The sequence below is a fragment of the Streptopelia decaocto genome (genome assembly GCF_964273445.1).
Source record: "Streptopelia decaocto genome assembly, chromosome: 20".
Classification (NCBI taxonomy): domain Eukaryota; kingdom Metazoa; phylum Chordata; class Aves; order Columbiformes; family Columbidae; genus Streptopelia; species Streptopelia decaocto.
In genome coordinates, this window is record NC_138675.1 from 1,889,563 (window position 1) to 1,911,193 (window position 21,631).

General features: G+C 53.7%; 1 protein-coding gene across 2 annotated transcripts in view; it reads left to right on the forward strand.

Moving 5' to 3' along the window:
* Nucleotides 1-606: 606 nt before the first annotated feature.
* PLEKHM2 (pleckstrin homology and RUN domain containing M2) overlaps nucleotides 607-21,631 on the forward strand; it is a 29,235-nt gene continuing 8,210 nt past the window's right edge. Inside the window, exons 1-8 of one of the 2 annotated variants that reach the window (XM_082069742.1) lie at nucleotides 607-750; nucleotides 11,936-12,042; nucleotides 13,014-13,123; nucleotides 14,713-14,812; nucleotides 15,311-15,398; nucleotides 15,896-16,082; nucleotides 18,094-18,153; nucleotides 20,646-20,883. In XM_082069742.1, coding sequence (XP_081925868.1) covers nucleotides 691-750; nucleotides 11,936-12,042; nucleotides 13,014-13,123; nucleotides 14,713-14,812; nucleotides 15,311-15,398; nucleotides 15,896-16,082; nucleotides 18,094-18,153; nucleotides 20,646-20,883 — 950 coding nt within the window. In that variant the 5' untranslated portion in view covers nucleotides 607-690. The remainder of the gene's footprint in view (nucleotides 751-11,935; nucleotides 12,043-13,013; nucleotides 13,124-14,712; nucleotides 14,813-15,310; nucleotides 15,399-15,895; nucleotides 16,083-18,093; nucleotides 18,154-20,645; nucleotides 20,884-21,631) is intronic. The other variant, XM_082069743.1, reaches the window with a different exon arrangement.

Consider the following 21,631-nt stretch of genomic DNA (forward strand, 5'->3'; position numbering starts at 1 on the left):
CCCCTTATGTCCCTTCGCTGTCTCCAGTGCCACCTCCCCTCACATCACTGTCCCCAGCACCATCTCCCCTCACATCACTGTCCCCAGCACCCTCTCCCCTCACATCACTGTCCCCAGCACCCTCTCCCCTCACATCACTGTCCCCAGCACCACCTCCCCTCACATCACTGTCCCCAGCACCCTCTCCTGTCACATCACTGTCCCCAGCACCACCTCCCCTCACGTCACTGTCCCCAGCACCATCTCCCCTCACGGCCGCCGAGGGTCCCCCCGCCATTCCCGCGGGGCCCCGGGGGCGGGAGGCGGCGGCCCGGCGGGGCGGTCCCGGTGCCGGCAGCCGGGGGCGGGCAGCGCCGTCCCCTCCCTCCCGCCTGACCTCAGTTCCTGGCGGAGCGCGGTGCCCGTCACGAGTGCGGCTCCGCTCCGCTCCCTCCTCCTCCTCCCTCCCCGCGGGGCCCCGTTCGCCTCCGCGCCCGCCGCGGGGGGCCCCGGCGCGGCCATGGCGCGCTGAGCGGCCGAGGCCGCCACCCCGCAGCCGGCGGGCCGGGCCGGGGCCGGGCCGGGGCAGCCGGCAGGACGGAGCCGGCCGGCGGGGGGCGGCGGGGCGGCGAGCGGGCCCGGCGGCCGGGCCGGCACTCGGGCTCGGCCGGGCGGGCCAGGCGGCGGGCGGCAGCGGCGGCGGCGGGCGCCATGGAGCCGGCGGAGGTGAAGGACCGCATCCTGGAGAACATCTCCCTCTCCGTCAAGAAGGTGGGCGGCCAGGGCCCAGGGTGGGGCTGGGGGGGCCCTGGAGACACCCCCCTCAGCTCTGACTGGGTGTGCGGCTGCGGACCCCCCGTGCCGGGGGTTGGGGACAGCCCCGGGGACCCCCCGTGCGAGGGCTGTGGGGCTGGGGACAGCCCGGAGATCCCTAGGCCAAGGGGTTTGGGCCTGGCAACAGCCCTGGGACCCCCCATGCACGGCTGTGGGGTTGGGGACAGTCCTGGGACCCCCCATGCACGGCTGTGGGGTTGGGGACAGTCCTGGGACCCCCCATGCACGGCTGTGGGGTTGGGGACAGTCCTGGGACCCCCCATGCACGGCTGTGGGGTTGGGGACAGTCCTGTGCAAGGGCTGTGGGTCTGGGGGCAGCCCCAGGGACTCCCTTGCCCTGGGCTGCCCCTGGGGATGTTTGTGCCTGAGGTGCGGGGCTGGGGGACACTCCTGGGGACCCCCAGAGAGTCACCACCACCAGAGATGTGGGGCTGAGGGACAGTTCCCAAGGTAGGGGGCTGGGAACCCCCCAGAGTTACTGGGGAACTGGGGGACAGGAATGTGGGGTCAAGGACATCCTGACACCCACTTGGCAGGGGACACATTTAAGGATTCCTCTGAGTGAGTTTGGGGATCCCCTGGCCCACCCTCCCAAAGGGACACGGCCAGGGTCACCCCCAGCAACCTCTGTCTCTGCTGGTTGGGATATGCTGGGGTTCCCCCTGGGGGGAACCCCATGTTCAAGGGGTTTCTCTCTCCTGTGGACAGAACTGGGGGGATCCTGGGGGTCTCTATTCCCAGGGCAGTTCACTGGGGAAACTGGATGAGTCCAGTGTGAAACCCCCTTTCCAGAGATCCTCTGGGTACGCTGTGGGTTGGCTGTGCCCTGGTCTGAGATGTCCCGTCAGCCCTCATCTCTCACCTTCTCCTTGCTCCTGGTGTCTCCTCGGCATCGGCTGCTGGTGACAGTGTTTCTCAAAGCCCATTCTTTTGGTGGGCAGCGTCTGCGCAGTGACACAAAGGGGACCAGGACACTGGGGGCTGGTTGGGGGGGGTCACAGGGCGAGCTATGAGGATGTGCTGGAAGTTTAGGGTTGGTCCACGTGTCCTGCCTGGTCCACAACTGATCTCCAGCCGCCTGTGGGAAAACGCGGGCTCTGCTGGAGGAGGCGAAGGGAGTTTTGTTGGTTTTCACCCCAAGTTTTGGGGGAAAGGCGGTGTTCTGAACTCGCTGGTGTTTCTCCAGTTGTTGCGTTTCCACCGTCTTATGGAATAAGAGTTTTCCTGTGGTCTACAATGTGTCCTGACGCAGATTCATCAGTGAAAAATTGTCTTACGGAGACATTCATGAGTTAATTCCTGGCAGTGTTAAGGAATGGGTGGCCTGACAGCGTCTCTGGATGTAGAATGGATGTGCAAAGCTCTCCCAACCTTGCTCTTTTCTTCGCGGCTCACCCTGTCGTCTGGTCTCTCACCTTTCTGCCTTCTAAAAACTAAGGATAATAGTTCATGTACCTGTAAAGTGGTGGATGCTCAGCCTGCATCAAGCTCTGTTACAATGCTCTGCAGCACCGCTGCCTCAGTTTCCCCACGTGCATCAGGATGTACACAGGATTCATTGGACGTGATTTGTGTTCAGAAAATCCTTGGGGATCCCTGTTGGAAGTGCTATAAAATCAACGTGATGGTTGTTTTAATTATGATCATACTTGAACAGGACTCATGAGCTACAGCTTTGCCAACACAGACCTACTTCAGGCTCTCCCAACTCCTGTCCTGGCGCAACGGTGAAGGATTTGGGGATATTTCAGTGCTGCCTCCTCTGTGTTCCCGTCCAGCTCAGAGTGAGGAAGCTCAGGGAAGCGTCAGAACCTGCTTCATGCTGACAGGCTTATTTAGACCATGGCAGCGAAACCAAACTCAACCACATGGTGAAAGTTCGGCACTGGCGCACCTCTGCTTTCCCTGGGATGCAGTTCTCCTTCAGCTATGGAACCACTAATTTTTCCCAATGTTTCCTCGTCTGACTTCAACCCTCAAGTCGCTGATATTTATTTTTTGCTCTGTGTTAGCGGGAGAGTAAAGTAGTAGTTATGGGGAGCAGATACACCCTTCCCATGCCGGGAAACCCTCTCGTTCATCCTCCTCTCCCTTCGTGTGGGTCCGTCTTGAGTAACTCCTGGGGTTGCGTTACGGGACGTGGAGCAGTTTTCCAGGTATCTCGCCTCTGATCTCAAAAGCTCGGCGGCCGCGTGGGCCGCTCGCTCCTCGCTTCTGCTGCCGCTGCAGGTTCGAGCTGCGGGTTCGGGTGTGTTGGTGATGCGCACGCCTCTCCGCGACGCTTTTTGGTGATAATAGGTTTTGTTTTCTCGGCTTCCGACCCAAGGAGGAGTTCGTGGACTCTCAGCAGTCCACGGGCTGCAAGTCAAATGTTTTAGAAGGCGAGCCAGGACTAAACCGCACCTTGAGACTGGGTGAACTGGGACAACCCAAAGCTGAAGGTTACAATGTCAGGCTTTGAGCAACAGCAGAAAAAATGCCTTGTTTGTAACCAGTGGCTCAGGGATGGGGAAGGTGACAAACAGCAGTGAGCCCAGGGCAGGATTTGTGCCACGGAGACCCATGGCTGTGACTTGACCTGCCTGTGGCTTCAGTTTCTCTGGGGCGCTTCTGGATTTTGGGGTTGGGAGGTCAGAGCACAAGCAGCGAGTAAATTCTGTACAAATGGACAGCAAAAGAAGTGCTTTGATTCCAAGCGAATCCCTCAAGCCTGAGCGAACAGGGCTGTTTTCCTCTTATTTTCCTAGAAATACATGAGAAATAGAGCACAGTGAAAGAGGAAGGGACACGGACCTGCTTGTGGTGGGTAATTACAAACCTGTGGCTTTCTCTCCGTGATAGCCAAGTGCCCAATTTAAACCATTTGTGTAACGTCACCCATGTCTTGGAGACGAGCGTTAGGCTCCGGAGGTGTGCGATCAGGCCTCGGCTGCAAAGAGAGAGGCAGAACATCTAATTTAGACCAAATGGGTCGCTCCAGCTGGGGAGATGTCAAGAGGCTTCTGCTCTCGGTGGCTTCAGGAGAGGCTGGGAGAGCTCAGCACCGGCAGGTTGGCTCCTGGCTGCAATTCCAGCCCAAACCCCAGGGAATCGTGAGCGTGGTGTTGATTTCCTATCTACAGCTTGTCATCTCTGGGAGATACAGATTAATTCAGAGGGCAATGCTTTCTGCTCTGATTACATGGACACTGTGATGCCGCGGAGCTCGTTACTTCTGTCTCATGGCTATTTCTTTCCCACCCGGTGCTCCCTTACTCTTTTTTGCTAAGAGGACTGTGCTCCAGCACAAATTACGATGCCTAACCCTTAATTATTTTTAAGAATTAGGGCTTTATTGAGGCAGAAGGCTGGAGATGCACGTCTTACACTCACCTTGTTCACTCAAGTGCTTGTTTTCTTGCAGGAGATGGTACAGCAGTGGGATGAGAGCTCCTGCCGCAATAAGCACGACAGAAATGCCAACAGCTTCATATCCAGCCGTGGGCAGCCGTGTCCTGGTAGCTGGGAGCTCTCACGGGTGACCTGGGCTGTGCTGAAGCCGCTAGCACAGATGTTTTGTATTTTCTCGTTGGGTTTCTGTGCCCTCCTGCCGTGGCGGTGGGTTAAGGAGAGATTTATTGTTATCCTGCTCGTGATTAGGCAGCAAAAATGCAAAGTTCTTAAGCAATGCTGGTTGTGGGCAATTCCAGAAGCTGAACTTAAATCAGAAGAGAGATCAGAATCCAGGATTTTGGGGCTTTTCTCGGTTCCCAGGAACTCTAGCGCAGCTGATCCTTGGTGCATGTCAATCGGGTGCAGCGCTGCTTTTTGCCCATGTTGCAGGAGTTCTTGCCAAAAGCTCTGGCTCTGCTCCCTTTAGGCATGACTTTGGGAAGCTTTACACTTCCCCCTTGGTGAATTGATGCCTTTTCTGTCTGGTTCCGGATCAGATTTTCAGCATTATACCGGTGAAATGCCTTGGCAGCCCCCAGGCTCCCCAAGCTCTGCCTTGCAAGAGGTAGTGATGGTGGAGATGTGTATTTCCATGCTCCTCTAAGGGCTTTGCCTGGCGAGCAAACAAAGCCATTTGTGGTTCCGCTCAGAGCACAGCACTGTATATTTTAGGTTGCTCGAGTATTTCGAGGTGTATCTCTTTAGAAATTGCTAAGGCCGCGTCCTGACGCAGGTCTGGCGACAAAACAAGGTTCGTTGTCTGCAGTTGCAAAGGGGTTGGGTTCTGTGGGTGCCTAAACCCATGTTGTCTGAAAACAGAGGGGGTGTTTCTCTGCTGCTGGACCAGGCTGTGATACCCTTTTGGGGAGAAAAAACATCCCATTTGTTCTCCTGCCGCCAAGGCAAAGCGTTGTACTGGGAGAGAGGTTGGTTTCGGAGGACGAGTCGCCGCAGTGGGTTTTGCGCAGAGCGCCGGAGCGGCACCTGAGCCTCCCATTGCGCAGCCTCTGCAGCCACGGAGCGTTTTGAGCTTTCCCCGCCTCTGAAATCCTGCTCTGAGAGGCGAAACCGAAATAACTGCGGTTGATGGTGAGAGATTTGAAGCCGGCGTGTGAGCAGCAGCTCTCGGGGCGAGCGGCGCATCACCAAGACTCGCAGGGCACGAGGATCCTGCGCTCGCTTGTTTTGGTTTGTCACGGAGGCACCCGAGGTTAGTTTAGGGACAACAAGGTCCAAACCAACTTTGATTAAACGGGTGAGAAGCAGGGTTTTAGCATCCAAAAGTGACTCGAATACAGGTTCGGATATCAGTTGAGGAAAATTATTAAGGGGCAGCAACTAATACAACAGGAGGTCCACAGAGTGCATGCACGTGGCTGCACCAAAACAATGCCGGAGCCGGCCCTGAGCTCGGGAGGAGTCCACACCTGCCTGATACGGTGTGGGGTTATTGTAAAGGGACACATGTACTCGTATTGAGTGTGGAAAGTGCACACTCGCAATCCTGAGAGGGGAAATTTATAATACACTCGCAATCCTGCGAGGAGAAATACACGTGTAAATGTGCACGGAATGTTGCACGTGCTTATGTGGAAGCACAAGAGGAAAGTACACTGGCAATTATGTGAGGATTAATTTATATATGTGCTCGTATTGAGCACGGGAAGTATAAATACACGTGCAAATGTGCATGGGAAGTAGATACACTCGCAATCCTGTGAGGGTTAATTTTACAACGTGCTTGTATTCAGCACGGAAAGTGCGCGTGCAAACGTGCACGGAAAGTAGATACACTCACAGTGGGTCCTCGGCGCTCCCTTCTCCTACCGGCCCTGGCCAGGGGCTCTGGGGCCAAAGGAAAGAAGCTGTCGGCCTCAAGCAGCCGAGAGAGAGGGAGATGTGTCTGCTCCTTCCATGATGAAGGAGAGAAGGGGGTTTGCATTCTGCCACAGGTGTGTTTACCAACCGGATTTGTTTTTTTCCTTCCTGTGAAGTCTGGTTTCCTGTTCCACAGCAGCCAGCTCCGTACCCATCCCCTGCTCTGTGTGCTCTGCTCGCCGTCACAGAGGAACGGGTTGGTCCAGCCCGCCGCGGGGTTTGCCGCTCAGAAAGCATGAAGGAAAGTGCTTGAAAAGCCTCTGTGATGTGGGAGCTGACGAGCGTACGTGTCCCAGGAGGTGACAGCCTCGCGGCGCCGCATTGCGAGTTCTTCCAAGCTCTGCGTTTCCAGCCACGGAGCATCTTTGCTGCGGGTTTCAGCTTCGCTTGTGTCAGGCTCCTGTCTCTGCAGGTCACGAACACGCTTTGTTTCTCTCCAGGCTGCTCCGTCGTCACTTGTGGTGCCTTCAACGTGCTGAGTGTCGATGTGTTTTATTGGGAGAGCTACAAGCCCCAGGCGGGGTGTACAAATCAGCTGGGTGCTGAGGCCGGTGCTGGTTCGGAAGCTTGTTGTGAGAAACACTGGGTCAGATCGTGTGTGCGACCTCCAAATTATCCTGGCAGAGCCGAACTTTAGGGCTTTGTGTTATACAAGTGGGAATATCAGCCCTGCCGTGAAATTCAGCCTCCTCTTCCATTCAGTGCCGAATGCCTGCGCTCCCGTGAGCAGGTGTGGGGGTGGCAGTTCTTGTGTGTCCATCCTGTCCCTTCCGCCGCCTCTTCCCTCGGGGCTGAGCTGCCATCGCTTGCCTGGGACACGCCACCCGCCGCCTGGTTTTGGTGCTCCTTGGAGCTCCAGGTTTGCTCCTGAGCGTGCTCAGCTCAGGGTGCAGCCCCAGACCGAGCGCCAAGACCCTGACCCGGCTTCTCCATCGGCAGTTTGAAAATCACGTTGCTGCGTTCGCAGGAAACCGTGTGGGTTTGCTCTTGCAGCAGAGGATTATTCTGGCTGTACAAGCCACCGTCCTCATCTAGTCGTGGTGGAAAAGCAGGTGCTGGGAAGAGTTTTGGGGCTGGCAAAGGGTTTGCGTCTCCAGCTGCCGGCCTGGATGGCTCACAAAATACCGCCCTCGAAGAAAAACACCTACTCGATGGCTTGGAAAGGGTAATTACAAACCTGTGGGTCTCTCCAGCTGCTGGGGGAGATGGTGAGAGGACAGGAACTGGGGTAGGAAAAGGGGTTTGCAGTTTCTGTTTGGTTTGGCTGTCTGTGTGGCTTTTATTTTGCGTTTCCATTTGCCATAACAGGGACAGCGGGTTCCAAAGCCCCTCTCCCCTTTCCCGTGCAGGTTCGGGAGCCGGAACACAAGGGGTGCCCGACTGGGCTGTTTGCTTTTCTTTCCCCGTGTTTGTCCTGCCAGGGAAATACCAAGAGAAGGAGGGAAATGCACTTGCTGTTGGAAAACTGCTGGTGGAACATCTGCGAGGCAGATTTACAGAGTCAAGACTCCGTTGTGGGCAACCGTGAGGGGTGCGGACAGGTCTGGATGCTGTATTTCAATGAAGTTGTGGAAATACCGGAGAGATTTCAACTAAAGAATGATTAGATTTGGAGAAGGGACTTTACAGCGTGCCTCCCTGCTTGATTTTTGGCATCTCTTGCAGCACAGGAGCTTTGCAAATAGACCTGGAGAGCTTTGTGCTCGTTGAGAACCAGTGCAATTAGTAGGCTATGAAATTGTGCAAGGAATTACCCTTTCCTGCGCTTGCCAGCGCAGGGTGTGGTGTATCACCGCAAAAAAATCAGCTTGTGATTGATAAACAGCATTTAAATCCACTTTCTCCTTAATGAGGACAAGACGCGATTGTTCGGAGCTCAAACCCCGAGTTCCGCCCCATGCGAACCTGGGGACAAACGTCCTTCTGCTCTCTCCGCTTTCTTCTCAGACGGGTTTAATTCGCCGGCCTGGAGCGTTTGGGCTTTGGGAACCCGTTTGCTGGGGAGGGTTTTGTCCGCCGCCGCTGCTGGGACCCAGTTTGGCTGCGGAGCGGTCTCAGGGCATGGCGGGGATGCCTCCCGCATGCCGACAGCTCTTATTTTGGCCACAGGAATGTCTATAAATAAGCCGGGTCAGGGCTGGAGCCGTTCGTCCTGCCCCACACGTGTCCCCGTCCCAGCCAGCGCCAGCCCTTCCATCTGCTTTGGAGCCACGAGGAGCCGGGGCGAAGAGCATCTCTCCGGAAAACCCAGAGATGACCGATATTGCTTTTGGTTGATGCTTTTTAACCTTATTTCTTGCCTCTTCCCTGATTTCTTTTCCCCGGCTCGCTGCCCAGGTATGGCAGGGATGCTTAGTGGATGCTTCATAAAGTTTGGTCACCACCTCCCAAACAGGTCCGGCCACGCTGTGATGAGGGAGAGGTCGCTTGCAAATTATTCCTTTGTGTTTTCTAGCTATTTACAGAGGCAAACACTCCATTTAAATGGCATTTTTGCAGGGCTGTGCCACATCGCTCCCGCATGTGCTGTATGATCGCGGGTCATCTGTGGTCTGTGCCTCTGCCCTAAGATGCTCGCGGTTGTAATTCCAACAGGTTTCCAGCTCCGCGGATCTTGGAGCGGGCATGGGGACCTATGGGAAATGATGCAACTGGGTTTTGTTCCATGACCAGGAAAGCTGTTGCATCGTATTTTTGCTCCATGTGTGTCTTCACCCTTCTTCCCAAGCCCAAAACGCCTCCTCATCAGCTTTGCAAGTCTCAGCATTTTGCCACCCTGACTTTGGGGAGAACTCCGCCCCGGAGATCCTGAAGCTTGTTCTGTCTCGTTTTATCCCTGGACACGTGGTGGTTTGGTGGGATGCACCTTCCCGATCTTCTTTTGGGGCCGTGCACGTTGTTTGCTCAGGGCTGTGAGCCGTTGGCTGCGTTTATTTAGGAGAGATGCTGGAAATGGCTCCGTCCCTTGGTGCAGAACCATCCGGGGAACGTGGCAGCGCGTCTTTGTGCCTGCGGGTGGAACGAGCCCTTGGTGCGCTTCCCCACAACTGACAGTTCCCAAGTGCCATGAGATTGGAAATTGGGAACGATTTCTTGCCCAAAGGGCTGTGGGGCATTGGAACAGGCTGCCCAGGGCAGTGCTGGAGTCACCATCCCTGGAGGGCTGGACAGACGGACATGAGGTTCTCAGGACATGGGGCAGGGACAGGGGTGGGTTATGGTTGGACTCGATCATCTTGAGGGGCTTTTCCAACCAAAATGACTCTGTGATTCTCTCCAAATCTGAAACTGCTGAGCGCGCATTTCTCACCCGCAGGGTCCCACGTGCCCGGGGCTGGTGTCACCGCGTGACTCGGAGCCGAGCACAGTCACACCAGCTCGTCCTCCGGCTCCTGCGCTCGCAGAGGGGCAGAGTGGAGCTTTTTGGGGTGGGTTTGCTGGGGACAGCGCTGTGGGGCTGGGTTTCCCCTCCCCAGGAGGAGGGGGCGATGCTGGGTGGTTTGGTGGAGCAGGAGGCCGCGTGCGCCTTGCGGAGCAGCTGAAAGTAACACCGAGCTTTAATATAACGCAGAATAAGCCCTTCAAAACTTTCGTGGGAGGATATTTGGCTTTTCTAGAGAAAGGAAAACTCTTTTTCAGAAATTCCCTGGTGCTCCTTGATGTTCGGAGGTGTTGAGATGAGACAACCGGTGTTTGCATCCTCTGCTGATGGGACGTCGGTCCCTGTAGGGTTGAGAGCTGTGAACTGGCTGCGAGAAGGGCTGTAGCAAAGGTCTAAGTTATTTTCGGAGAAGGAAGGGAAGGAAAAAAGAGGAAATGCTTCTATTTGCTCATCTCTTGCTGCCCAGAATGTCCCTGTCATGCGGAATTTCTCTGGTCGGTGACAAAGACTCCGAGTTCCCTCTAAGATGTATTTTAGTGAGCATCCCCATGGTCCACCCATCCATTGCCTGACGGATACAGCTCTAAATTAGTATTTCTTCTTCTTCTAGTGTCCTTCCTGCAGCTTAAAACACTGGCAGCAGGTACCTCCTGAAATAGCTCTTGAATCGTGGGATTTTAGGACATTCTCCTCCCCGCTTGGCTCTGGACAGCCTATTAATAGCGTCAATCTTCTGGCTCGGCTTCCTCACAAAAATGGATAAGAGCAGCTGAGCTGAAATGCTTTGGGAGTTGTGAAAGAGTTTGTGCGTGGCCGGAGCACCCACGGGTGCCTCTGCAAACGAAACGTTATTGCGTGTTTCCCTCCCCAGGGGATTTACCGGCTCGACTAGATGGGACAGGGACAGGCTGTGCCATCGGACGAGGGAATTTGGCGGCGATTCCTTGGGCTCAGCAGCTCTTTCCCACGTAGCTCCGTGCAGGAACACGCCTGGCTTGCCCGTCTTACCCAAGAGCTCCGGAGATGCTCAGATCCTCCAAACCAGGAGGGTTTTGGAGCTGGATATATTCATATTTTTAAGAGGGTTGTTCCCCAGGGGCCATGAGGTGTTCTCTGTCCCCTTTGAGACCGGATTAATTTATACAGGAGCTTCTCCGGCTCTAGTAATAACTCAGGAGGATAAGCCAGTTTTGGGGACAAATCAGACTCGACAAGCACAATCCCGTCAAGTTTTTGGTGTTTAAATCTACCATTTAACTGGTGAGGTTTGGCAAAGACCAGGTCACTGAGATAACGTACGTACGGGTGAGGTGTTGCCATGGCTCGGCTGAACCGCGCTCGCTCTGCCCAACGGAGCAAATAAACGCGGCGTCTGGAGCTGAGATTACGTCCCGGGCGAGTAATCCCCCTGCCCGAGCACCAGGAATGCGCGAGACGGGGACCTAAATAGATCCGTAAGCTCGGGGGCAGGAGGAGGTCAGTGGGGAAGGGATGTGGGATTTGGGTGGAAGGGGATTTCTAGGAGTTCCAGCAGGTTTCGCAGAAGCGGAAAAGCAATTTTTGCTGTTGTCAACAGACGACGGGGCCGGCGCTGGCTTCAGAGACTCCATTGTAGCTGCGAATGGGTTAACGAGAATGCGTTGAGCTGTCCTGATTTGTTTGTTTTTTAAAAAGCGACAACTACGTGATGCGGCGTAATGATGTAACATCGCCCCAGCAAAGGGCTCGGGATTAATTGAGCTGCCTTTGTCCCGTATGCACGTCCCTCCGTCCTTATCTGCGCTGCCCTGTGCATTCTCCGTGTCCCCGCTGCTGTTCGTCTGGAGATCTGTACCCGCCTGGGTTTGAAAGCTCGAGCATCAGTACCTCGAGCTGCTTGTCACAAGAAAACCTCTGTCTCTTCCCAGCATCCTGAAATTTTGCTGATATCCCGCACAGATTTAGCACAGAGCGCATGTCCTGCAAGAACGATGCTCCTGGGCCCGGAGCATCTTTTACACCTGGAAGTGACATCTGTCCCCAACCAGGGCTCCCCAGGAACCTGTGACCAGGAGGGTCCAGCAGAACCCAGATCTCTGATTTATTTCTGCTCTGAACAGCTTTGCGATGGCAGCAAAAACCACCAAAACGCCACCCTAAAAGGCTGCAGAGCTGTTTGCTCAGTGAACAGGGAAGTTGGTTGTGCAGCTGTGGCCACGTCTCTGAAAAGTGCACGAATCTCTGTGGGTGAGGTTCTCCCTGTGAGTTACTGCCTTTAGGGTGCCCTTAGAACCAATTGCTACACCCTGTAAGTAACCTGCATTGAGGTTTAGCAAGCTGAGAGATTAAAAAAAGCTATTTAATGCTGGTTGTGAGCATATTGGCATCCCCATCCGTGTCCTCGGTGGCTGTAGAAGGGTGTTTCAGCCATCCTGTCTCTTCTTTTTGCAGCTGCAGAGTTACTTTGCTGCCTGTGAGGATGAGACGCCAGCCATCAGAAACCATGACAAGGTCCTGCAGCGGCTCTGCGAACATCTGGACCACGCTCTGCTCTACGGGTAAGTGTGGAGCTTGGCACTCTGGGGTGTTTGTCACCGTGTATGGAGCCTCAGCGTGGGGAAGCCATCTAGAGTCAGAGTTATTTTGGTTGGAAAAACCCTCAAGATGATCGAGTCCAACCACAACCCAGCCCTGTCCCTGCCCCATGTCCTGAGAACCTCATGTCTGTCTGTCCAGCCCTCCAGGGATGGTGACTCCAGCACTGCCCTGGGCAGCCTGTTCCAATGCCCCACAGCCCTTTGGGGAAGAAATTGTTCCCATATCCAACCTCAACCTCCCCTGGCGCAACTTGAGGCCGTTTCCTCTGCTCCTGGCGCTTGTTCCTGGGGAGCAGAGCCCGACCCCCCTGGCTCCAAGCTCCTTTCAGGCAGTTCAGAGATCAGAAGGTCTCCCCTCAGCTCCTGTTCTCCAGCTGAACCCCCAGGTCCCTCAGCCGCTCCATCACACTTGTGCTCCAGCCCCTCACCAGCTCCTTTCCCTTCTCTCCACTCGCTCCGGCACCTCAAGGCCTTTCTTGGTGTGAGGTGATCCCGCCACCCCTCTGGCTGCCATTTTGAGCCCTGAGGTGATTCTGGTGTCCCTGGGGCCGCCATTTTGTGTTGTGAGGTGATCTTGGTGCCGCCATTTTGAGCCCTGAGCTGAGGGGCCCAAAACTGCCCCAGGATTGGCGGTTTGGCCTCACTGTGCCCAGCACAGGGACGGTCACTGCCCTGGGCCTGCTGGCCACACCAGTGCTGGTCCCAGTCAGGATGCTGGTGGCCTTTTTGGCCACCTGGGCACACGGTGGCTCATGTTCAGCCGTTGCCACCAACACCCCCAGGTCCTTTTCTGCCCAGCACTTTATAGCTGCTCTTCCCTGAACCTGTAGCATTCATGGGGTTGTAGTGACCCAAGTGCAGGACCCAGCAGCAACTGGGATGGAGATAACAAAGCCCTTACTTAACCTTCATCTGATTTTTCTTTCTTCCAGCCTGCAAGACCTCTCCTCGGGCTACTGGGTGCTGGTCGTTCACTTCACCCGCCGGGAAGCCATCAAACAGATCGAAGTGCTTCAGCACGTGGCCACCAACCTGGGACGCAGTGAGTATCTGCAGACCTGCCCCGGGTCTGGGGACAAACCTCAGTTTGGGGACATCGGGCAGGTTGTGCTGGTGGCGTGTTCGGGGCTGGAGCTGCAGACAGACCAGGAGCCAGCGAGAATCGTTTGGGTTGGAAAAGACCTTTAAGACCAAGTCCAACCATTAATCCAAGCCTGCCAAGTCTACCTCTAAACCATGTCCATAAGAACCTCATCTGCGTGAAACATTTCATCTCTTCATTCCATGTTTGAAGACCATATTCTTACAGCAGTCAGGAGAAAATACTTGGAAATACAACAAATATAGAAAGAAAACTTAATAACTAACGAATAATACAGGATTGCAATATTAACTGAAGTATTCTCCTGTACTATTTCAAGCTAGAATACTGAAGCCTGAAACAATTCCCACATGTTAGCACTGACACAGAACTGCAATGCATAAAATATACAAGGAGGGAGGGAAAGCAGCTTTGCAAGAGGTAGAAAAGGTTTTATAAAATCTTTAGGCACAATTCTTTGCAATCTTTTAAAAGCCATCAGGCTGTTACAAAGCAATAATGACCATTGTATTTGTACGAGTCTGTTATACTTTTGTTCCGAAGGGTAGAAGTAATTTCACGCACTCTAATCTTTTTTTTTCTTCTAAATTGTTTAAGATTGATTATTTTTCTCCTATATATGTGGTTACAGAAGTTTTACAGGCTCTCAGGAAGTCTTACCACCAGGAGTTACGCAACAAAACCGATGCACTATTATTTAACAGTTTTTCAAGGGGCACAAGGGAATGCAAGTGCTGTTTGCATAGGTTCATGTGTCAAAAAACACACTCAAAATCCATACAAATATATTATTGGTTCTTTTGGTTTGCTCCCGCCCCAATCAAGGAGTGAATACTTTTTGAAGCGAACTTCTTAAAACACAGTTTTCACAGATGTGTGCTTTACACTGCAGTGGTTACAATGACATTTTTACAATGTCCCTAAATCAAAATACACCAAGTTCACTACATTTACCGTGAGCTGACAGACGTTTGCTGAGGCCGAGGAGGTGGGAGTCCCGGTGTAACCATTTGATGGCTGTAGCTATTGTTTGCCCCATGCTGCCGCGAGTCTGTAGCGGATTTTTGGGACCGCGGAGGCCGCTTTTGATGCAGGACGGTGCCCAGAGATTATCCCAACACCCTTCAGCGCTCAAGCCTCATGCGGTGAGAGCGGAGCCGAGCGCAGCACCAGCATTTGTGTGAAGTCTCCAATGGCACCTGCACTGATTCAGAGCGATTCTCCCTCCATCTCTCCCGTCTCCTGATCCCCACTGGAAATGCCAGCAGGGTTTCATCTCGACGGGGAGACATAATTGTGCGTCTGCTTCTCAACAAGCTACACGCCGTCTCTTATTCCCACTCCGAATCACGAATCCGACCCTTCGTTTTTCCTCACGGATTTCCCCAACGCTCGGTTGCTCCCCTGAAATGACACGAATGCGAATGAATGTTTTAACATGTCTTGACTGATTCGTGATTATTTCCAGGCTTGTTTCGCTTCTCAGGCGTTTCCCCATAAGATAAATCTCTGTGCTGCTTCCTTTTCAGGCCGGGCATGGCTGTACTTGGCCCTCAATGAAAACTCCTTGGAGAGCTACTTGAGGCTGTTCCAGGAGAACCTCAGCCTGCTGCACAAGTACTACGTCAAGTGAGCATCCCAGCCCGTTCTCATTCGGGTTCTCATTGCCACCCCTTTTTGGCAGAAGCCAGCCCTAATTTTCCAGTGTGCAACAAGCAGTTGATCAGAGTCTGACCTTTCCTTGCGGGTTTTGCATGATTAATTTCAAGGTCCCAGATGTGGATGCACTCTTATGTAAGAGCATCTTTCCTGCTTGACTCCCAGATTTACCCTTTATATTCTTCAGTGTTTTCCAAGAAGCTGCTGTAGCTCTTCTCCAGTGTCCCTGCTCCGCTGGACACCTGGAAATTTGGCTGTAGCTCGTTTGGGGACAGCACATTGTACATGCCACACGTGTCTGCCCATAACCTCTGCCATTGCTCTTGGGAGGCAAGCAGCAGGCTCACAGCTCTGCAGCCATGTGTTCAGCAGCTCGGAGACACGCTGCCACGAAAGCAGAGGGGTGTTTGTAGCTATTTCTCCTCTTTCCCACGTCTCTAAAGCTCTCCTGTTTTATCCGTGCTGCAGGAATGCCCTGGTTTGCAGTGACGATCATCTGACCTTGTTCTTAACGCTGGTGTCCGGGCTGGAGTTCATCCGCTTTGACTTGGATCTGGTGAGTGTTTTATCTGCTTCCCTTGGCTCTGGGAGAGCGAGTATGTGGAGTCATGGCTGTCAGAGGTCCAGGGTTTACTTTCTTGGAATTGTGGAATCATTTTGATTGGAAAAGACCCTCAAGATCATCGAGTCCAGCCATTCTCGTTGACCTTCAGCTAGAAACATGAACAAGGAAAATCTCCAGGCTGGGATCTTTGGAGATGCAGCAACAGGATTTATTCCTTTTGCTCAGTTATTCCTCTGCACGGTTCAGAGGAGGAGTGAGGCAGATTGATGGGGATAAAGAAGTGCACGTATGAAATGCTGGCGTCCCTCCAGGTAAACACAAAACGGCTGGCGAACCCTCGGTGTCGCAGTGGAGCTGCGGGGTTTCCTCTGAAAGGCGGCACAAACGAGCAGTCAGAGGACGTTCAAGGACAGCCCTGTCATTTTGACTCTGCTAATAACTGTGTGCTGACTCAGAGCCTGACTCAGCCCACGCTCTCCTCTCTGCAGGACGCTCCTTACCTGGATCTGGCCCCGTACATGCCCGATTACTACAAACCTCAGTACCTGCTCGACTTTGAGGACCGCCTGCCCAGCTCCGTGCACGGCTCGGACAGCCTCTCCCTCAACTCCTTCAACTCGGTCACCTCCACCAACCTGGAATGGGACGACAGCGCCATCGCTCCGTCCAGCGAAGGTCAGTGGTTTGTTTCGGAGGTGGTTCACACACCCGCTTCCCCCGAGCTGCTGGACCAGACGAGACACAGAACGAGGTAGAAAATGATGGGCTAGAAGAAACCAAAGCGAGAAACGCAGCAGTTAGGCTGTGAGTCTTGTCTTGCCTTGGGAGGTGCTGGGATTTAAGCTGGGATTTAGGCTAGGTGTGAGGAAGGAATTGTTGCTGCTGAGGGTGGTGAGAGCCTGGCCCAGGTTGGCCAGAGAGGTGGTGGATGAACCATCCCTGGAGACATCCCAGGCCAGGCTGGACGGGGTCTGAGCAACCTGAGCTGCTGAAGATGTCCCTGCTCATGGGCTGGGTGAGCTGGGAAGGTCCCTTCAACCCAAACCATCTGTGATCCGATGATTCTATAAGCTGTGGACGTCCCCTTGGCCTCGCACCGGGAGAGAAGGGCTTTCCCTGCCAATCACCCCAAGCTGCGTTCCCATTCTAGGCTGTGTGTTTTTGCAAGAACTGGAGAAATCTCCCAATATCTAAACGTGGTTTCCAGTTCAGAGCAGGTTCGCAGGGCTGCAGTGGGCATTTCTTAGCTGCTTATTTTGCAGTCCAGAGCCCCAATGTGCTGGAGGTGGCGGGGAATAGTTTCCAGAGTCTTCTCTCCATGTCTGCAGTCTGAGGGGAAGGCAGCCAGTGGTCCCAAAGGTGCTGGTTTTTCCTCTTCAGTGTCACACTCACCCCTTTGCCTCTATCATAAAGGAGCAGCTCTGCTGCTGCTGTTTCTCATCCAAAATACATTTTCCCTATTCCTTCTTTGGTGTCAGTTTGAACAAAGCGAGACCCAGGGATTCTGGAATAGATGGGTCCGAGACAAGGGTCCACTGGTTGCATTTTATGTGCAAGATAGAAACCGCAGATACTAAAGATGCCGAGAAGGAACACCCGGGATGGGCGTTTGCATCGTTTTAACAAAGCACTTTGAAGCCCAGCGCTGTTTTAGGCTCACCGTGGCATTCGCACTCATGCTGTAAGCATGAAAGGGAGTATTTTTGGGGACTTGCTTATGCCAAACCCCCAGCATCCCAGGTAAGTTGGGGACAGCATGAGAAGCCAAGCAATAAGTCGGGGAAGAATCACCTTTGTCCCCAGAGGTTTAACATAAGCAGCTGTTTCAGTTCTCGCTGCATCCCCTGGGCTCGTGTTCCTGTTCCTCGCTCAGCAGAACACGTCTCGGTGCCAGCACATCTGCCTGTCCCTGAGCGCTGGGCAAGGGCTGTCACTTGGGTTTGCCTACGTCTGGTGGACAGAAGCTTAATGCTCAAGAGAAGAAGGGTTTGGAGAGAGATCGAGGGCATTTTGGAGCTGGATTTTGGTTATTCCACGTGTCCGGGCAGTGGTTGTGGCCTCTGTTTCCCCACGCGCAGAGCAGTTCGGTGCTGTCCCCTGTTGTGGGACCAGGACGGTGGAGATGTCAGAGCCTGGAGGAATTGAACCCCAGTAAATACTTCACTGCTCATCATTTCAACAGGAGCATCTTGCTGGGGGTGTAGGTGAGCTGGGGATTTTAGGATCAGAGAGCAAGTTTTTCTCTTTATTCATTCCCCTGGCTTTGCAAACATTAATGAGACAAACATCACAGTATCTATGGGAGGTAAGTGTGAAGTGGGGAAACTGAGGCACACTTAAATTGCTTCCCAGAGAGCATCCCTGATGCCATAGATGACACCGACCATTTTTATGGTTTAGCTTTCCAGCAGCTTGTATAATATAATGGGACCTTCATCCTTCACTGGTCCCGTTGTAGCTCCTGTAACACAAACACCAGCAGGAATGTTAGTGCAGCTGGTTTCCATTTTGCATCCATGTTCCCGAACTATTTTCTCATGCATTTCAGAAACCAGTGGAATATTATTTTGTTGCTCTCCTTTCCCACCCCATCCCCAGGTCCCCTTCACACTCTCCCCTGTCCCCCCTTCCCCTCTCCCCACTTACTTGTATTTCTAATCCTGAGTTTTATCCCTCGTTTTTATAGATTATGATTTTGGAGATGTCTTTCCAGCAATGCAGACCATGCCCAGCAGAGACTGGGAAGGTGGGACACGCTCATCTGTTACAACCTTTTGGTTTTTCTCTCTGCATTGCTGCCACCTGATGCTTGCTGCATGCTGCCCCGTTCAGTTCTTTTAACAAGCAACCCCCACATCTGGATGGAATTCGGTAAAGGCAGAACGAAGCAGAAATGATCCCCCAAGGTGGGAAATTGTGTGTCTCAGCTGTGAGACCATGAGCAAAGCTTTCCCCAGCTCCCGGCCGTGTATCCCAGAGCGGAGGGATGTTTTCCAGCCTCTGACGATACCTCCGTGTCTTGCAGACGCCCCAGCGCTCGGTGTAACAGCTGCGAGGCTGGAATTTCGAGTGCGGTTCTGTGGCTCGATACATTACGGCCTGTGTTGATAAAGGAGCCTTTATACAAGGTTATAAAAGAAAAAGGGCAAAATCGCCCCCACGTGAAGCTGGCAGGTGGGGATGAGTGGCCGTGAGCGTGCCAGCCGACCTTACGCTGTGGATTCCCTCTCTGGGGTAAAGCACGCAGCTTGAAAAACTGATCCACCGTCATTGATTTCCCTGAAAGCCCTGGAAAACAGCTGAATTAATTCTGCCTTCTTTAATTTGGGGCCTTTTGCAGGGATTAATTTGGGAGGTTTTGTTTTCCTTGGACGCTGCTCTCCTGTATCAAAACTTCTCTCTTGAAGCCACAACGTGCAGCACATCGCTGTGCTCAGTTTGGGTCACTACGCTTCCTTTTAATTTTATTCTACCACTATTCAAACCAACTTGTCTGCTATGTCTGGCCTTTACGGCCAAGAGCAGGTGCCTGTTTTAGAGGAACTCATTCTCCTCCCTCCCCACGCAGCCCCTTTGTGTGTCACAGGAGCAGAACCCTCTGCTTTAACCCTGGAGGAAATACAGCCCCGCTCTGTCCTGTGCAGCTAAAAGCTGGACGGAGCCTTGGATCCAAATTGCCTTGGCCGGTACTGCCTGAATATCTGGGGAAGTTCTGCCTGGATTCCATGTGGATGCCTCTAACACGCTCCCTTTCATCTTCTTTCTTACCCCACGCGCAGAGATGCTCCCAGAGATGGTTTAACGTGTCCCTGAAGCTGGAGGGTACGCGCAGAGAGGACAAACCACCTTTCCAAACCCAGCACCCGGCGACCAGCTTCCCCGCGGGTGTTCCGTGCGGGCGGGGAGAAGCCGAGGGACGCTGGGGGCAGATCCCGGTGGTTTTCGGAGGGGTGACGGGCTCCCCGATGCAGATCCCGGTTACAGAGCGGTGTGATCCACCGATGCTCCGGGCTGCGTGTGTGCTGAGCAAACCCCGGCCATAGCAAAGCTCTCATCCTAAACCCCCTCCAGGTTACCTACTGACCGATTCCTTGCCGTTTGTACACAGAGCAAGACATTAAGAAAGTTGGGGCAGTTCCCTGTTTTCAGTGGATGCATTTGGGGTCAAATTCTGTATTTTGGACAAAGATCGTTTTATCCGAACAGAAGGAGGAGGCAAAAGAAATTACATTCGTTTTGGTGATACAGGCTAGAAGCCCAGGGCTGAAATAGCTTTTAAACATTTTATTTTCCCTTTAACGTCAATGTTATCTCCCTGGTTTCCTTCCCTCGATGGACTTCACACCCTCCCTGCTGCGGGGCAGCGTTTCAATGGGAACAAAACCGTGCTTTGAAATCACAAAACGGCCTTTATTCAATTTTTATAAGTAGTTTCATTTTCCTGCTCAAACCCTGCGCCCCCAAATCAGTTGGGCAGGGCTGTGGTTTCCTTCAGGGGGATCCTCCCTGCCTAGCAAGAGCTTTCTAGCTGGTGTAGGGCGCTGGAGTAGAGAAGGGCAGGGTTAACTTGCTGTAAGCGTGACTTTGGGGATGGATAACTCCACGCATGACTTCTCCGCTGCTCCTTTTCCCTCTGAAGACTAACACGGGCCAAACGGGTTGTGCTACGACCTGTCTGCGCAGCCTGCTGTCCCCACACCCGGTGAATGCTGCGTGTCCCCTCTCCACACTTCCAGCCCCGCGTGTGTCACGTGTGAGCCGAGAAAAGCAGCCGGCTCCGTAAGGATCGCTGCTCGGCGCGCTGGTTCCATTTCTGCCCTCGTAGCCAAGCCGGCGTCTTCCTGAGACCCCATCGCAGGGGACAGTCAGCAATGTGAGAAGTGATCTTGCTGTCACCTTGATAAGGAGCTCCGTGGCCCCAAGACCCCCCAGGTTCCTTCCCAAGGACTCCACCTCTACTTCTTAATCCAGCTGCCGGCTCCTGGGTGACCCAGCTGTTATTTCCAGGCATTGTCTAAATTGCATTGGGTGCAAAATGCTGCTGGGTCTCGCGCTGGCCTGTCCGTCCCTCTTTGCAAAAAGCCCGAGGAGGCTCGGCCGGTGCCCGGGAAGGGGTCGCTGTGAGCAGCGCGGTGACCACGTAGCACCCTGAGCCCCCAGCGCGCAGCTTTGCTTGATTTGACTTGCTCCAGGTGCCCGAGCTGACGTTCACCCCGCTTTTCCTTCTTGTCTTTGCAGACGGAGACCTCACGGACACGCTGAGCTGCTCGCGCTCCACCGCCTCCGAGGCCAACGGCACCAAGGCCTTGGTGAAGAGCCCGACGCAGCGCTACAACCCCTTCAACGAGGAGAAAGCCGACGTGCCCTTGTCCTCCACCGAGACCACACCGGTGCACACGGCTTCTCAGGAGAAGACAGAAGCCACCCCCGAAGGAACGGACCAGTCCGAGAGCTGCACGGAGCTGGAGGTCATCAGGTAGGGACTGAGCTGCCTGCGCTAGAAACACGTCCCTAAGTGTCATCTGTCACCAGATGTGCCGCCTCTTCTAGCCCAAGGGAGACAGCATGTGTGGTGTAGCCTTGATACCCTGTTTCCCTGAAAATAAGACAGGGTCTGATATTAATTTTTGCTCCAAAACATGCCTTTTTTTTATATTTATAGCTGTCTGGACACTTTTTAAATTGACTTTTTTAATGAACTGTAACTAAGGCTTATTCTTGGAGTAGGGCTTGTATTTTGAGGATCCTCAAAAATCCTGAAAAATCATGCTAGGGCTTATTTTTGGGGTAGGTCTTATTTTCGAGGAAGAGGGTACAATCACAAGAAAGTGATTTTATGCCTCCAGACACCAACTGATGCTCTGTAGGTGTCAACAAAGCGAGTTCCTCAGAGCTACAGGCTGGCTGAGCATAAACACTTTCACCTGACAGTCTGTATCAGGGAGCTCAGAGGAATCTGTGGGCTATTATTTTAGGTTTTCTCCAGCTGGTGGCAGGTTTGAAGCAACACTGGGTCTCGGATCTTCTCTCCCATCCTTCCTCTTGCTTGTTGAGATGCTGTGGCCGAACCTGTTGAGGGAGACGCCTCCGCAGAGCTGCTGGTGTTTGGCTCTTGCAAAGGAGATCCCCAGGGGTCCCTCGGAGCCCATAAACCCAGACAAAGAGCTCTCAAGGCTCCGTCTGCTCACACCTGGGGATAAGGACACCCCAAACCAGCCCAGCAG